Source organism: Saccoglossus kowalevskii, chromosome 4 (assembly GCF_978046115.1).
Source record: "Saccoglossus kowalevskii chromosome 4, keSacKowa6.1, whole genome shotgun sequence".
NCBI classification, from domain to species: Eukaryota; Metazoa; Hemichordata; class Enteropneusta; family Harrimaniidae; genus Saccoglossus; species Saccoglossus kowalevskii.
Genome location: NC_140644.1, coordinates 17,447,949 through 17,466,700, shown reverse-complemented (window position 1 = coordinate 17,466,700; position 18,752 = coordinate 17,447,949). Strand labels below are relative to the sequence as shown.

General features: G+C 36.7%; 1 protein-coding gene across 3 annotated transcripts; it reads right to left on the bottom strand.

Annotated features, from left to right (window-relative positions):
- Positions 1-4,005: 4,005 nt before the first annotated feature.
- Positions 4,006-17,195, bottom strand: LOC146746662 (uncharacterized). Of its 3 annotated transcripts, XM_085498525.1 has the most exons (9): positions 16,619-17,195; positions 14,793-16,307; positions 13,678-14,295; positions 12,759-13,039; positions 11,263-11,429; positions 10,495-10,681; positions 9,836-10,093; positions 8,638-8,791; positions 4,006-4,177 (listed from the first exon to the last, which is right to left on the bottom strand). In XM_085498525.1, the coding sequence occupies exons 1-4, from the start codon at positions 17,184-17,186 to the stop codon at positions 12,759-12,761; spliced, it is 2,982 nt and encodes a 993-aa protein (XP_085354651.1). In that variant the 5' UTR covers positions 17,187-17,195; the 3' UTR covers positions 4,006-4,177; positions 8,638-8,791; positions 9,836-10,093; positions 10,495-10,681; positions 11,263-11,429. The 3 variants fall into 3 exon arrangements, with proteins under 3 accessions (XP_085354651.1, XP_085354650.1, XP_085354649.1); XM_085498524.1 differs by having other exon boundaries at positions 10,495-11,429; XM_085498523.1 differs by lacking the exons at positions 10,495-10,681; positions 11,263-11,429.
- Positions 17,196-18,752: the final 1,557 nt, after the last annotated feature.

Sequence of the window (18,752 nt, the reverse complement as noted above, 5' to 3'; positions counted from 1 at the left end):
AGGGGTGTTGTGTTGTGGTTAAGGCAAGCGATAAACACCTAATTGTTCACATATGAGATATAGGCACAGACGTATCGACATTATGGCTGGGATTGGGTTAGGTAGAGTAGCTAACACCAAACATGTGGTAACGTCTGCCCCCGAGATGTACCTGCACTATTCTATGTCAACTAAATTTTACTGATTTGTAAAACCGTATTCATATACTGCTATTGCCATAGTTTTTTGGTACGATTCGTGTACTAAGTATGCATACCATGATTGTTGTGATTATTACTTGTGATTTGACTAAACTCACTACTGTTAATCGCTTAATGCTTAAAATGAGCTAGTGATCACAAGAAATTCAGTTGAGATGTCGAAAGGCATATTCATATCAAATATGGCTATTTTGATCATGCTTAACAAGCAGATATCAGGGATATGTTTTTTTTTTATATTTTCGAAAATTTTGAATTTAATACACAGTTAATGTGTTGAGAAAAATTTCATCCACGTTATTTCATTGTTTATGCAATTATGCGTTTAATGTATTCAGGATCATTTGTTAGGACCATCTCTAATAAATTTCTGTTAGAAATCTCTTCCTGTACGTTGATGTATGTAATTAAACTTTACTGTCAAATTTCTGGGTGCAATCTATTATCCAAATTTACTGCATGTTTGCCTAAGTATGTCAATTTTTAAAGTGACTTATACAGATTAATGAGCAGCAGTATACTTTATACGGAATATCTCCGAACTGTCTATCGCCAATTGGACGCAAACTTACTCTGCAATTGTGTGAAGATAAGATACAGAGAATCGTATTGTTATATCATTATTATAGACGTCTGATGAAAAAAAAGCATTGATGAAGATAGGAGTTCCAATTGTCCTAGATACATCGTGATCTTTAATGACGGAGATTGCTATCTACTGTTTGCACCATATAAGTCATACTATAAAAACCATCATGCTACGTGATCTTTACACTGAGCCATGCAGTGCGGACTTAGTGGACAGAGACGGAGTTAATTACCCATGAGCGCTTGGTACAATCCATGGGATTGCGCGGTTTATCTTTAACCCTGAGCTACGCAAACCAATAGAAATCAATTTATAAATTATAATAAATCAAATCAATTTGTATGATGTTTATTGCTACCACCTTGAATGTATTGCAATATAAATGTCTTTAATTATACTGCATTTCTTCTATATAAGGTTGTAATTTAATTCTGAAAAGATCAAAGCTCACACGACACTTGACGTTCATATTACATCTTTTCCATTGCAAATTTTGTATTTGCTAAACGTCTTCAATTCACCAGAAAGTATATCTGTTTTTACAAACAAAATAACACTTTTGAAATAATTATGTGAAACATACTGAGATATTGAATGACAAATATTGATTAAACATGCTGATATCTGAACATTACTAATTGTGTTGGTGGTGAACTATGAAAAACTAAACAAATACACCATCAAGATATCCAACAAAACATGAACGGGAAACATACACGTCAGGTACATAGTTATATAATATTAATTTGGTATAAAACGAAATCAATACACACTTGTAAGTCGCGCAATAATTCTAACCGCATACAGGTAACGAGTTGCACCAAGTCAATAAATCCAAAGATAAAAAAAGAAAAATCATGTCCAATATACCAATGTCTAAACAGTATACCAATGACTCGATTGAGCGCTAACTTGTGAGTCCGCTGTATGACAATCAGATGATTTTCGCAAAACATGGCTATTCTACTGACATATTAAATTAATTAAAAAAGCTTGAATATAAAACAATAAAAAAAAACAGTTTAGAAATATAATCATAACGTCCTGTGTACAATACATGGGATTACACTAATGTGACCACAAAATGTTTAATACTAGAGTAACACGCCCTCTGTTGGTCATTAGCAAAATTCACTGACAAGAATTCTTACCATGCAAATCATCCAACGAAGCGAAATATTAAGCATAAAAACAAACGCTCCGAACCAACCCGAGAAACGTATAGAGGGCAACATACATGTCTTGTAATTTATATTAAAAATATGTGTATATAAATATAAATAGCTGTTATATTCCAGTACATTTATTGTTCGAGAACTTTCTCCTTCACGGAAACAATCATTTTCTGTTGTAACAATCATTGGCGATACCATTGTGATTGATATCATCGGGCGCTCACACGATGAAAGCTTGATTGCAGCTTCAATCTTCAATGTTTAGAAAGATACGTGATTTCCTAATACATGTCCCATGAGAAGAAACATGGTTCTGAAGTCATGGAGTTGTCACTCTTTATTGGTGAAAGTATATAACGAGATACCGTTATTATACAAGCAAGAATAAGACGTACTGTGTACATTCTGGTTGGTAACATAGCACACATACAAGGCAACAAAACATCAAAACAAGCAAATGGAATAAAAAGTAGAGCTTCTTACATAACGTCGCTGAAATCCCCGTCTTTGGGAGAGATTTTGACAAAGATTGCTGTTGATACAGAGGGAATGTAATTAAATAATGGGCGTGGTGTTTTAGTCATATATCCGCTCCATTCCCGGCGTTACTCTCATTGATTTTAAGCCAGTATCTATTGACACATTTTATTATTAGATGAGATCCGGGTTGAGGTCACTTTTTATACTCATATTTCACATTAAAATCTGCCCAGTGATTCTCGACCAATCCGAAATATTCATTTTAGGACTTTCTATACACCCTGATTTTTTGTGTCATTAGTATGATGACTTTTCACATGTAACAGCGATCAGACACATGTCTTTGTCTTTTAATTCAATATTTTATACATTCCTTCTCTAAAATGCATAATAAAATCCTTTTCAACCTTGAATACTAAACAAAATCTAATCAGTGCAGATCTAATCACCCCCATGTGATTTTTGTAACGCATATGTAACGCATTTCCTTGACCCTGACAATTAAAAAGTCCATTCCAATGTGTCAAATAAATTTTCTGAATTGACCAACATGATAGTTGACGTTTCAAACAACTGAACCATAAAAGATGCTTGTATATTTCCAAAGTGCAATGGCAACAAAGGCACGGTAGCTCAATGATGAATCCTACGTCAGCAGTTTATAATCGTCCATTACCGGTAATATTAAAATTTGTGGGTAATTTTCAGTTTTGAGTATGTTTATGACTTGAAGGAACAGAACATGCTGTCCACATTCTGAGTTACAGAATATTAAAGTGTTTATGCCACGAAAACATATTATAACTCATGCAAGCCGAACGAGTTTTCGCCCTTCACTATTACATAGGTTAACGACATTTAACGACACGAGGCGCGCGCTTTGGGGACGTAAGTCGGTGTCTGCGATGATGCGTCATTTTGTTATAACTTGTAGTCGTCCGGTAATGATTCTTTTTTTTCAGGAGTTTGATGTATTTCAAGTAATGAACGGCAACACAGCCCTCTATTTGAACAGCATTGTTCACACCCATCCACAATGACGTCACAAGTGTTGTATATTTAATGAAATGTCGCTGTAATTGGAAATTGTATACAGCGTAAATGTGGAGCAATTTCAATTGCAGTGAACATAGGGAAATGTCTGTCAACACTGCATATCCAATATTACTCTTGGCATAGGTCACATGCGTTGTATAAATATAGTGTACATTACACTGTTTGTTTACACAATATTGAAATGCACACTGCACGATTGCGGATCTATTTCGCTACCATTGAAACAATTTATTATTACATATTTCGAACTCATGTCAATATCATGAGCTATTACTGCCGTATAAATATCTGAGTGGAAATAACACAACCCAACTTTCGATATATAAACATAAGTCATAAGTCTATGCGTAAATGGGTGTAAAATACGTCATTCAATGCGCCGGTATTGCTTTCACCAATCATGTGTCATTTTGGCGTCACGTGGGCGCTCGTCGCTGGGGGTGATTTATTAGAATAGCAGTGTAGATTATGGCGAATTGAATTCATACACACACTACCAATGATGTATTTTACCAAAATTCCACTTTATTGCTTAACACAAATTCATTTACGATGCGTTGCCGAATTAAACATGCAAAAATATGGAAACAGATTTTATAAAATTTTGAAATACTGTAAATGTTAGCCAGCTTCTATATAAATCATTCGGCAGGGAGCTGGCCAGTCTGGCGTCATACCTGATAAAAAAGGATAAATAGTTATTATATTACAGAGTGTGTATCTTCGACACGTATAACTTTATATTTGCTGTATAAAATTTCAATTAAAATCAAAAATTGTGTTGGTCGATTAAGAACGGTTTTACTTGTTAAAGGTTTTAACCAATATGTTTGAAATTGTTCACAGACATTATTTCACGATTTAATGAAGGGGGTATCACTTGGCAGTTGCAGTACATTTTTCTTGAGATGCTAAGCTTGTTCTCATGTCAACTGCTTTAAGTTATGTGAGAGAATGGGCGACTATCTGCGACTGTATTTGTATTAATATAGCACATGTTGCAGAAAGTCGGAAAACAACAGTATTTCATGTTTCAGAAACATGCCAAAACGCACCACAACTAATTTCCCTGGCTTGCATGTCCGATTACGCTGTTTGGATCATTCTCCAGCTACACTACTTGTAAATTAGAATTATTTGTTATATTTATTTCGTAATACTCGTGTCTGCATAATGGTAGCTCGTTGAGTGATCGAGCAGCAGCTCTGCATCCCAGGTTTATCACTTTTATAAATTTATAGTTTATCAGAGAATCGTATCGAATATTGGGATAGATAAAACAGGTTTCATGTGATTGATTAGTGACTGGCAACAACAAAATTATCTGAACATGAGTCGCTGATATTGGAAATTGCGTCCACTTCCAAATATTGGACAACAAATGAAGACAGCAGCTTGGTATTGGACCAAACGATCCCACTGTATCAACAATCATGTATAATCACGAAATGAATTAAATATCAAACTATAAGACTGGTAGAATAAGTCGAAAATATCATTTTTTACAAAAGATATGGTGACTTTATGACGCCTACACACAAATTACGGTTTTGAGAAAAAAAACTTATTTATGAAACGACGGACGATGATCGTTTCTATTATAAGGTCTACCTTACTGCACAGAAAAGCTTAAAACGTGAAGGTGATTGAATTATAAGGATTATGAATGTGTATCAGTTTCAAACTTTATGCAATGGACTTGTATATCCAGAGTGTAACTGTTATATACCTCGTCACATAACAGTGCAATGGACTTGTATATCCAGAGTGTAACTGTTATATACCTCGTCACATAACAGTGCAATGGACTTGTATATCCAGAGTGTAACTGTTATATACGTCGTCACATAACAGTGCAGTGGACTTGTATATCCAGAGTGTAACTGTTATATACGTCGTCACATAACAGTGCAATGGACTTGTATATCCAGAGTGTAACTGTTATATACCTCGTCACATAACAGTGCAATGGACTTGTATATCCAGAGTGTAACTGTTATATACGTCGTCACATAACAGTGCAATGGACTTGTATATCCAGAGTGTAACTATTATATACCTCGTCACATAACAGTGCAATGGACTTGTATATCCAGAGTGTAACTGTTATATACGTCGTCACATAACAGTGCAGTGGACTTGTATATCCAGAGTGTAACTGTTATATACGTCGTCACATAACAGTGCGATGGACTTGTATATCCAGAGTGTAACTGTTATATACGTCGTCACATAACAGTGCAATGGACTTGTATATACAGAGTGTAACTGTTATATACCTCGTCACATAACAGTGCAATGGACTTGTATATCCAGAGTGTAACTGTTATATACCTCGTCACATAACAGTGCAATGGACTTGTATATCCAGAGTGTAACTGTTATATACGTCGTCACATAACAGTGCAATGGACTTGTATATCCAGAGTGTAACTGTTATATACGTCGTCACATAACAGTGCAATGGACTTGTATATCCAGAGTGTAACTGTTATATACGTCGTCACATAACAGTGCAATGGACTTGTATATACAGAGTGTAACTGTTATATACCTCGTCACATAACAGTGCAATGGACTTGTATATCCAGAGTGTAACTGTAATATACCTCGTCACATAACAGTGCAATGGAATTGTATATCCAGAGTGTAACTGTTATATACGTCGTCACATAACAGTGCAATGGACTTGTATATCCAGAGTGTAACTGTTATATACCTCGTCACATAACAGTGCAATGGACTTGTATATCCAGAGTGTAACTGTTATATACGTCGTCACATAACAGTGCAGTGGACTTGTATATCCAGAGTGTAACTGTTATATACGTCGTCACATAACAGTGCAATGGACTTGTATATCCAGAGTGTAACTGTTATATACGTCGTCACATAACAGTGCAATGGACTTGTATATACAGAGTGTAACTGTTATATACCTCGTCACATAACAGTGCAATGGACTTGTATATCCAGAGTGTAACTGTTATATACCTCGTCACATAACAGTGCAATGGACTTGTATATCCAGAGTGTAACTGTTATATACGTCGTCACATAACAGTGCAATGGACTTGTATATCCAGAGTGTAACTGTTATATACGTCGTCACATAACAGTGCAATGGACTTGTATATCCAGAGTGTAACTGTTATATACGTCGTCACATAACAGTGCAATGGACTTGTATATACAGAGTGTAACTGTTATATACCTCGTCACATAACAGTGCAATGGACTTGTATATCCAGAGTGTAACTGTTATATACCTCGTCACATAACAGTGCAATGGAATTGTATATCCAGAGTGTAACTGTTATATACGTCGTCACATAACAGTGCAATGGACTTGTATATCCAGAGTGTAACTGTTATATACGTCGTCACATAACAGTGCAATGGACTTGTATATACAGAGTGTAACTGTTATATACGTCGTCACATAACAGTGCAATGGACTTGTATAGCCAGAGTGTAACTGTTTTATACGTCGTCACATGACAGTGCAATGGACTTGTATATCCAGTGTGTAACTGTTATATACCTCGTCACATAACAGTGCAATGGACTTGTATATCCAGAATGTAACTGTTATATACCTCGTCACATAACAGTGCAATGGACTTGTATATCCAGAGTGTAACTGTTATATACCTCGTCACATAACAGTGCAATGGACTTGTATATCCAGTGTGTAACTGCTATATACCTCGTCACATAACAGTGCAATGGACTTGTATATCCAGAGTGTAACTGTTATATACCTCGTCACATAACAGTGCAATGGACTTGTACATCCAGAGTGTAACTGTTATATACGTCGTCACATAACAGTGCAATGGACTTGTATATCCAGAGTGTAACTGTTATGTACGTCGTCACATAACAGTGCAATGGACTTGTATATCCAGAGTGTAACTGTTATATACGTCGTCACATAACAGTGCAATGGACTTGTATATCCAGAGTGTAACTGTTATATACCTCGTCACATAACAGTGCAATGGACTTGTATATCCAGAGTGTAACTGTTATATACCTCGTCACATAACAGTGCAATGGGCTTGTATATCCAGAGTGTAACTGTTATATACCTCGTCACATAACAGTGCAATGGACTTGTATATACAGAGTGTAACTGTTATATACGTCGTCACATAACAGTGCAATGGACTTGTATATCCAGAGTGTAACTGTTATATACCTCGTCACATAACAGTGCAATGGACTTGTATATCCAGAGTGTAACTGTTATATACGTCGTCACATAACAGTGCAAAGGACTTGCATATCTAGAGTGTAACTGTTATATACCTCGTCACATAACAGTGCAATGGACTTGTATATCCAGAGTGTAACTGTTATATACGTCGTCACATAACAGTGCAATAGACTTGTATATACAGAGTGTAACTGTTATATACCTCGTCACATAACAGTGCAATGGACTTGTATATCCAGAGTGTAACTGTTACATACGTCGTCACATAACAGTGCAGTGGACTTGTATATCCAGAGTGTAACTGTTACATACGTCGTCACATAACAGTGCAATGGACTTGTATATACAGAGTGTAACTGTTATATACGTCGTCACATAACAGTGCAATGGACTTGTATATCCAGAGTGTAACTGTTATATACGTCGTATATAACTGTCACATAACTTTGCACTTTACACTATACAAAGATCTGTTACCTTAACGACATTAGCTAAAAGAATCATTACATATCTCTAAACTATTTCTGATATTTTGTCTTATGTATATCATTCAAATAGCACATGACACTCATTTCGAGGGATTCTCTCTATGACACTAAATTTAAAATATTATATCTCCATCAATACCATGTTAAACTATTTTGGGTCAAATGCCATATATGATTGACAAAGTCCTATTATTATTATTGCATTCCTACCCCCTTCCCAAACAGAACAATATCTGGATATTTGACTAATAGCAACAATGTCTACGGCGTGTGTAGTTTGAAACCGAAATATGGGTTATACCTGATAAACGGTCACCGAGATCTTGTTCAGAGTTTTATTTTTGTTCTCTCAAATAGTTTTCGTTTCCTCCCAATCATCACGTTCACCACTCCCCTGGCCTATGCAACCATGGTGTTTGACAGTTACCTTCAATTCACTACGTAATGTCCCCTTCGGTTGCGCTTCTTCCACTCTAAATATGCATAATACGTCACATTAGCAGCAGCAACAATCAAAAGTACAGTCACAATTACGCAGAGAATCAACAGTCCAACAAAAGTACCCTTCTCTTGTTTTTGGCCTAAGAACGGAAAAGTAGATTGTGTGTGTGATTATATTCAATATACAGGGAAAATCGGTGAATATAGTTATACTACATATATTTGTTATGCTACAAAATACTAAACAAGGTAAGACAATTAAAAAAATCAGGCAATGTGTTTGCATTACTTGTATATCATATAGTTATATATAGTTCTCTTATAACCGTCAAAACACACAAAGGCTGTATTAATACATTATCCGATGTACCTCTTACAGGTAACTATTGCGTCTGCTTCATCTAATATTACACATGCGGCATTGAATCTACACTCATCTTTAAAGACCAGATTCGCTTAATACAAAATACCCCCCTCCCCCAAATCATATTCCAAACAGTTGTTTCTACCAGTGAGACAGCTCAGTTATTGAAACAAGCGTGGTATATTTCCTACGACCAGCAGATTCATGTCAGATATTTCCGTGAATGTGTTTATATATTTAGGTTTCATATTGCAAATGCAGTGACTTACTATTTACTCAGATAGTATTGCCTGGGTCAAAAATCAATTGATGATTATTATCCCAACTATTCCAAAATCGTGTGTGTGTGTGTGTGTGTTTATTTACTAATCGTTCTAATTTTAGATATGACTGACAACTGCCAATGAATTATCAGTGCTTGGAAAGAAAATATACCAGTTTCACATGACAATGTAGCGTCATCTATGTTTACGTCATCAGTTTCAATTCACAAATATGTGGTGTATCACTATTGTCACCATCAAAGATGGAGATAATGTCAACATATACATTTCCCTCACAATTACAATTCCTGATGTTAGAAATGTAATACTACATGTTTCTCATTAACTAATATATATAAAATGCACGTAGAACGTTATTTCCGTGCGAAATGTTACGCGTAAAAATGTAAATAAAGATAAATAAATTTCAACACAGAAACAAAGCGCTCGGAATTTCACATCGGTGTACTTACAATTAAACTTCAACTGTGGAATACAGTTGAACAACCGCAATTACAATAAAATAAATTTGAGTAAATATGAGGAATTTACCATACCTACTGGTGCACTTTTACCAGATGCCTTTGATGTCAAAGGCACATATGCTTTGTCAGCAGTAACAGTTGAATATTGAGATGTTTTTCCCTGGTTCTGTGACTTTGTGGCAGTCTGCTTGGTGTTTTGCCCTGGGCTAGGTTCGTCAGTTGGACGCGTACGAGTGTTGCCAATTGTCTCTAATATTATTGTTTTTGACCTTGTCGTTAATGGAGAAGAATACTCATCGACCATGCTTGATACCGAAGTCTGCAGATGTCCTAGCGGAGTCAGAAACAATTCCGTTATGTAATTTATAACCGGAAAGAATAAAATAATAATTCCATGAAAGAAACATTGTCTATGATGAATGTACATTAATATCACGATATTTTATTAATCAGCGAATTGATAAAATAAAAGAAATCATATACGCCAATCAAATGCTGCTAAATGTATAAATAACACAGATGACGGAGATAAGATTTACGACATGTCATGTTATGTCTATATATTCGGAAATATGTATAGCTTATCATAAGTGTGAAATGGGTGTACAAGAAAGCAGAGATCTGACTCATGCTGCTTTCTTAATGGAATTTAAAATCTATGGATGAATTCTGGCGATAAAAGCAACTCATATGTGTCGCGCTATATTCTGTATAGGAAGTAGACAACATACCTCCTCGTTTCATGGCGTCATTTCGCCTCAAGGGGGGGGGCTAGTCGATGACGTCACTGATTGATAATTGAAATCTATCAACTCTTTACGTTGTTTCTCATAGAAGTGCAACTGTCATTGTTACTGGTAATTTACAAGTTTTACAAACATTGGTGTGGTGGTGTACGCCTGGATGCCATAACGATTCCTGTAATATCCCCAGGAAAACAAGGGGAAAATGAGATATTACATCGTCTTTCGTAAGAACAAAGGATACAGGTTGGCCATGCCTTCAAGGAATCCAAATCATTTGCACACATATTATCGATTTAATTCCAGCGTTACATTCACGCAAATGTAGGAAGTTTCCCTTCATACGCCAAAATTTCGATTACAGAATTTTCGGCAACACACATGTTATATATAAAAAGATATATAAAAATATTTACATATTTTACCTTCAACTGGCACGTCGGACGTTTTCATATTTATTTACTAATTAGTCGTGCGTTACAACTAATTACAAGCACGGGGTATTTTTCATGTACTTAGTTTCAACTCGGGCGTTACAAATACGGTTTAATTATATTTATTTACTAATAGGTATTTACATCGATGATCGAAACATGCAAATGCACGAGTTATTACATAATTATTAAATAATTATTTAATAAAACGCCGTATTTGCTAGGTATAACGTTCTTGGGAAATAAATACGCCTACTTGTGACATGCGAGCTACTAGTATTAGTAAATACATTTGGTAATGCACATGATTGCAGCCATATACCGTTGGAAGCGATGCAACGTACTCGTAACCAAACAATTGCTGCTGAGTATAGGACCGATCTTGATTGGGAATGTTGCTAAAAATACACATGAGTGTAACACCCTTCCTACGCTTCGTTGATAACACAGTAAGTGAGTTGTGTGTACGCCGTCCACCGCCGATAAGCTCTGAAAGAAAATAAAGTCTTGTTACAAAATCTACGGGGAAAATATTTAATAAAATAAATCGTTGTGTTTACCAAGCTTACAAAATATTACTGATCATATTCTATCATTATTTCATGGTTAAAATAGCCTATTTGGAATTGAATATGTATGTGGGTCTCGCTAGTAACAATTTCAATACGACTTAGTAAATGTAGACAGCTTGAAAATTATCAGTTATACACCAATGCCTGCATGTAATAAAAAAAACAAAAAAAAAAACGTTTTTTAAATAGTCAGTTGAAGAACAGTTACAGAAATACACCAATAGACAACCGATACACATCAAATAAAGTTTACGAAAATGAATTCGTGTTTCACTGAAATCGTGCTCGACTGGACACTGACTGTTTGCCTAAATTTGTACGGATCGTGGTAGTATGTGTTCAACACGTAATGCTAATTGTGGTTCATCTATACATTTAAAAAAATAAGTATTGTGAACGTAAATATATTCCCGGTTCACCTGACAGACACACACAATTATAACTAACTTCAATGGCTCACGCTCACATACATCACCCCTTAGCTCACGTATGAAACTGCTAGCAAAAATATAATATAAATAGACCATTCTGTATGAATACTAGTATAATAACAATCACTATAAGTTTACCATTTAATTAATTGTCCAATCCTAACGTTTCTCCGCCACAAATACATTCGATCATAGCTGGCATCAATGTACAGTTTGCACATGAACATCATTCCATGGAGCCCAGTCTTCCCAAATTGTCGTCTATCTCTGATTCATTATCGCTTGTACTGATGTCTTCAGTAGAGTTTTCTTCTATTTACCCTGCACTGTCCTTGTTTTCAAATTTATCTCATATAAATGTAGGCATGTCAAATTCAACATCACTTGAATTACACTTGCTACTACTGCGGTCAAGGTCACGGTCTCATATGTACGCGTATATAATAGCGACATGGCTAAGACATACTACGGTAACTAGTGACATCATTGACCAACGCCCCTAGAGGCGAAATGAGGAGGATGTTTGTCGTCTACTTCGCAACCCGTGCTCCGCGGCACATATAAGTTGTTTTTATCATCGTAATTCATTCATAGACCTCAAATTCCATGTACACAGTAACAAATGCAATACCTTTGCTTTGTTTCGGCAATTCGTGGTCAAAGAAATTGTATTTTTGGTCAAAATCTTTGACGAATTTTGTTCTAATTGGTGTTATTTAAAACAGACGTCTCATCCTGAACATTTCCACGTTAGCGATGTTATAGAAGGGGTATTAAACAGTGTACGTCACGTAAATATGATAAATTAACAATACCTATTGGTACACGTTCTGTAGACACTTTTGATGATGACGGCACAGTTGTTTGGCTAGTAGTAACAGTGAAAATGGGCTTCCTGAATTAACTGGTTGCGTCGTCACAGCGGTCTGTTCAGTGTTTAGCAGAGAACTTGATTCACCAGTTTGTCGACTGTTAATGATTGTCTCTAGGAGGACCGTCTTTGACGTTGGCATTACTGCTGAAGTATACTCGACTCCAATGCTGGGTACGGATGTTTCAACACGACCTAGCGTAGTTGGCAAATCAGAAGCGATATCTGGAAGCAGAAATGAATACAGTTTTAATGCTATTCCGTAAGAAAAAAAAAGTTGCTATGCTGAATGTACATTAATCACGGTATTAGGTTTGATCAGCGGGTTGATGATACGCCAATCACGTTGGGCGTTTATCATAAACAAATAACTACTTGTAACAACGTGAATTAGCACACAGGTGGAATGCTTAGTTTCGTATGCGTACATGCCTGTATATCTGTTCACAGTTGATGTGAAATGACGAAGGTCAAGGCCACATTATGTTCGGATTCAATTTCTCAATACAACTACAACCGAAATAAAGTTAGCGCCTTTAACTTCACACTCACCACACACACCTGGTCACATTAAATGACAAAACGTGTGATCGCACTAGAAAATATAGCTAGCGCTTTCAAACTGTGCACACATGCGACCTGCAAGACTAATTGCTAGAGGTCTAAACGAAACATCAATGGAAAATAGCCCGATACATAATAAACACGTTACCCATGTGATTGGTTATATTGTATGGCCAACGAGTTATATTTATGGAAAACAATTTGTTAAATTGCTATAGATGTAAATATTGAATGCTTCAATAATAATGCTAATGACATCGCTCGAAGACGCTGGTGGACGCTACATATATGTAAATTACCTTTGAATTCGCCGAAGTCAACATTAAAAAATATGGAGTCCTTAAAGTCTGACCACGAAATGATATCTCCACAGCCATTGGCACCATCTTTAGCTAGATCACGTATTTCATTTCCGGTCAATACACGCGACCACATGTTAAGAAAGGCAATTTCCCCAACAAAGCTGTGTTCTATATCTCCAAGCGTGAAGAAGCCAGTTCCCGGAATGACTACATCGGCTACTGGTATTGACATCGTGTAAACAGTTGCGTAATTAAGAAAAATCTTTAGCACTCCTGAAGAACCAAGTGAATCCCATTCGATGCACACGTGCTGCCATTTGTTTAGTTGTAAGGGGACTTCTCGGAGAATTTCTATATTATCTGATATTATTAAAGATACTCCGGTGATTTGACTGATCGTGCCAACATTAATCACAATCTCGTTCGTGTGCATGACTGTTTCGTATCGTACAAGGGTTCTCAGCTCACTCAGACTGTTTAGCTTTATCCATAGGCATAAAGTGAATTGGGTGAACTCCCTGCCCTGTAACAAGTAATGCCTGACGTAGCTGCCTGTGTCTGTGATAGGTCGGAAGACAAACGACGTTTGACTATATTCGGCATCGTCACAGGAACCTAATAAACAGAAACAAAGAAAATAAGACAATAATGCCCTCCACTAGTAAAAGGCACTTTTTCACATGTACATTTCACTTCAAATTATTAATAGTGCCTATTTAATACTTACTGAGTTTATAGATATAAATATAATATCAAGTGAAATGAAATATCCTGCACAACTTAATTTAACATACCTCGTTAACTCATTTGCTATTACCAGCGAAATTACCTAGCCTCCTTGAGATATATGCCAATTTGCGTTTTATGTAACTTTCGACTGGAAGTGCACACACACTCAGGTGCAAATACTGACGTGGGCTTTAACTTGCATAAGTTTACTGTGAAACGTGGCAGTGATACGTCAGTGTTCTGTAGGGTGTTTATTGGACGACGAGGCACAAAGCAGAATAAATTCAACTATCATCGTCACAATATGTTAATATGCAATAAACCTCCGACGGTAATAAAGGTGTACAAACCTAAAATTTAAACATGCATGCAAATTATTATACCTGGGGTAGCAGATGTTTGCTTTGGTTGTATCACTTTGTTTTCAGTTGATACTTCTTCAGTGCTCCTGCGTACCGTGGTGTATGATTGTGAGCGTGATTTGTATTCTGGTGGTATACTCGTCAGCGTTTTACTGTAAGTACTTGCAGTTAAAGTTCTTGGAATTGTCCTAGAAATCTCCGCAGGAATGTAAGACGCACTTAAGCTTGATTCTCCATGCTCAATACCTGTACTTGTCTCTGTAAATTTAGAAGTGATAGTGGTTGATGGAGAAATGCGTGTACTTAAACCTTCTTGTGGTATATCTGGCCTTGCTGTTGCTGATGCAGGGGTAACGACACTTGAACTTATCACTTGTACATCAGGACTTGATGTGGATGTAATGATGCCTACACTGGAAGTGATTTCTGGTACGTCAGGTCTTTCTGACGTTAACGCAATACTGCCTTTATTTGAACTTGTGTCTGATATATCCTGCCATTTTGATGTTGATGCGATACCGATTTCTGGAACGACGGGTCTTGCCGACGTTGATACAACAATGCCTTGTTTTGAACTTGTGTCTGGCATGTCTGGGCTTCTAGAGGTTAATGTGATGATGCCCTCACTTGAACTGATTTCTGGTGTGTCAGGACTTTCTGGTGCTAATGCAGTGATGTTCACATTTGCGTCTGGTATGTCTGGCTTGTTTGACGATGTATCAGGTATTCCTGAAGTTGACGCAGCGAAGCCCTCACTTGAACTTATTTCTAGTATGTCAGACCTTCTTGATGTTGATGGGAAGATGCTTTCACTTGAACTTGCTTCTCGTATGCCTTGGCTCCGTGTTGATGATGCAGTGAAGCCAATTTTAGTTATGTCCACGCTTGAAATTGCGTGTGATATATAGAGTTGTTTTGTTGAAATTGTGTCTGATATGTTTGGTTGTACCATTGCCGGCGTATTCATGCTGCGACTTGACACCTCGCTTGATATGTCAGGTCTGTTTGTGGTTGAAGCAATGATGCCACCGGTATTTGCATCCGATATATCTGGTCCTACTGTTGTTGATGTTGTGGTGCCCATACTCGATATTGTGTCTGGTCTTCCTGTGGTGGACGCAATGACTTTCACACTTGAACTGAATTCTGGTTCGCCATATCTAACAGTGCTTGATAAAATGACGCCCATATTTAAACTTGTTTGTTGCATGTCTGGTCTTGCTGTTGTCAATGCACCTGGAGAAGCACTGGAACTGGTTTCTTCTATGTCAGTTTTGCTTTTAGAAGGGTCACTATAGCCCACCGTGGTCATGTCTACTGGACTCGTCTTTTGTATATATGATGAATTTGTGGTTGGTTCAGTGATGTCCGGACTTGCAGTTGACGTTGATATACTGTATGTTTTGCTTGATGATGCAGCGATACTTCCATGCGTATTATTCGAGGTTATATACAACGTCTCCTTGGCTGATACGTTATCATTCACAATTGGACTACTCGATGCCATGTCAGGCAGTTCGGTAGACGGGACAACATCTGCAAAATAAATAAATGTATAATAATACGTGAATACATGTGTAATGACTGGTTTATATGTAAACTGATATCATGGTGGTTCGACGTAATTAAGATTTAAAAATGTACATATATCAAGCCTATTATTCGAGAAATCGTTATATCATTCAAGTTATATATATGCACGTGTTTGTTTGCTTTTCAACTCATTTGTAAAACACTTGAACGTGACATTTTATATACTGTTTGATTATAGCGCAGTAACATTTTGAGAATCACCACGTGTTACCTTCCATGTGATATCCGTTACGATTATCCGCAAAAATACGTACCACAATATATATCTTGAGTGTTAACATTGTACAGATCAGATGTGGTGAAGTCAGTCCAGGAGAGCACGTCTCCGCATCCACTCCCACAGTCTTCTGCCATGTGGGCAATCTCATCATCACCCAGAACACGTGACCATATATTCAGATACGAAATTTCCCCTGAAAAGCTTTTATATGGATCAAATTGGTAGAACATGTCAATTTGCTCTCCGAGGAATAGTGGGCCTGATCCGCCGATGACAACTCCCGGGATTGCAATGTTCGTCGTGTGGACATTTACATGATTGAGAAATACACTCAGAACACCCGAGGTTCCCAGGGATTCCCACGCAACGCACACATGTTGCCACTGATCGAGCTCCAAGCTAAGTAACTTCACAATTTGCAGTTTTTCTGCAATCTCTATATAGGCCCCAGTGCCTTGCTGGATTTTACCGACCGCAAAGATGATGCTGTTCAGATGCATTGGCGTTGAATAATGCACAACTGTACCAAGCGTACTCAAACTGTTCGTCTTTATCCGCATACACAGAGTGAATTGAGTGATAAGATTGTCATATGTCAACATGTGCCTAACGAAATTATCAGTATCGGACGTGAAGATGAATGTCTTTTCAGCGAACTCCCCGCCTGTACAAGTAGGTTCTGAAATATAATGACAACTGTAGAGGTAATAGTGTGATGGTTGGGGCGTTCCCGTCGCGATACTCGGAATGTGTTCTACACAACGTGTAACAATGTGTGGCATGTGTGTCAATTCAGTTGTCTGTTTATTTACTCAAATCGAAGTCACGCGGTTGCGGAAGTATAGACTGCAAACAATCCCTTTGGCCTAATAGATTTAATATAATACGTTTGCAAATTCGCAAAAAAATGTGGCATTATGCCAGAGGAACTGTCAACAGCCTATGTGTAGTAGTATACTCTCAGAGATAGAATTTAAGGTATGATTTAGAAAAAAACACATTATTAACCCGAGTATAAGACATTATAAATCCGGGTAGATTGAGTTATAAAAAAAAACTACAGACAAAAAAAAACGATCGCCAACCAAATATAAGAAGTCATCTAATCATGATCAGCCCGAGAATGATATATGTACCTGAAGACATATAAACAGGAAGGGGATATCCTGTTGTACATATGCCGTCCTTCTAATATATCACGTTGCGTCATAAATCAATTAATTCCTGTTAGCAGCATATGGTTTACATCAGACAAGGGACATTGCGGTCTGTTCATGTTTTCAACGGAATTGCCATGTTTTCGCACAATCGCATGATATATAGCCCAGTATATATTTTTTAGCTGTGAAATAAAATTTTATAATGAAAGGTAAGCCATTGATTGCAATCTTAAAAAAATGTGTCGCTTTACAGATAAAGCCACAATGTAACTTAACGTTTAGGTAAAAAAATCACATCAATAATAGGCTTTAAATATGCTAATATTGTCGGTACGCAACATCGACAACTTGTCGAGATTACATCGGTTGCATACCAGACATTAGACATATTAGTTAACGTATAAATAAATAAATTTCATGTGTTTATAATTTTTTTACCTTCATGTTACTAAAGTTTCTTCTGTTAGTACTAATCATTAATACTACCACACATGTATTACTGTTATGGTAGAATTATAATTCTTCCCGTGAAATAACATCATGCCGTCATAGGGTCATGATCGTAAATTAAGTTTACAATAAATGTAAGTGGGCACTCAAAACACGTGATATATTACGTGAGTTCCGAAAGATTTGTCACCCCCGTGTTACCTTCTACATTGTCAGCCAAAAAAATATCAATCATGGATTGTTTTACGTGTTCTGAAATAGTAATAAAAAATAACGAGAACAGAGATAAATAGTGAAAGGATATGAAAATATCAAGTTCCTACTTAATTTAAAATGATTTCAATAGTTTCAATAGCTCAGTGTTGCGCACATATCAAGTTTTCAAATGCAATATTCACAAAACTACAAAATGTCCCCACATACGAACACCGTCGACGTCAACACCACCATTTGATCTTCATAGAAAAAGTTATACAAATGCTAGCAAAAGTCATAATACTCTGAATTTGCTCAAAAAATTAAAGCACACGAAGACAAATGAGAGTACGTTCGTAAATC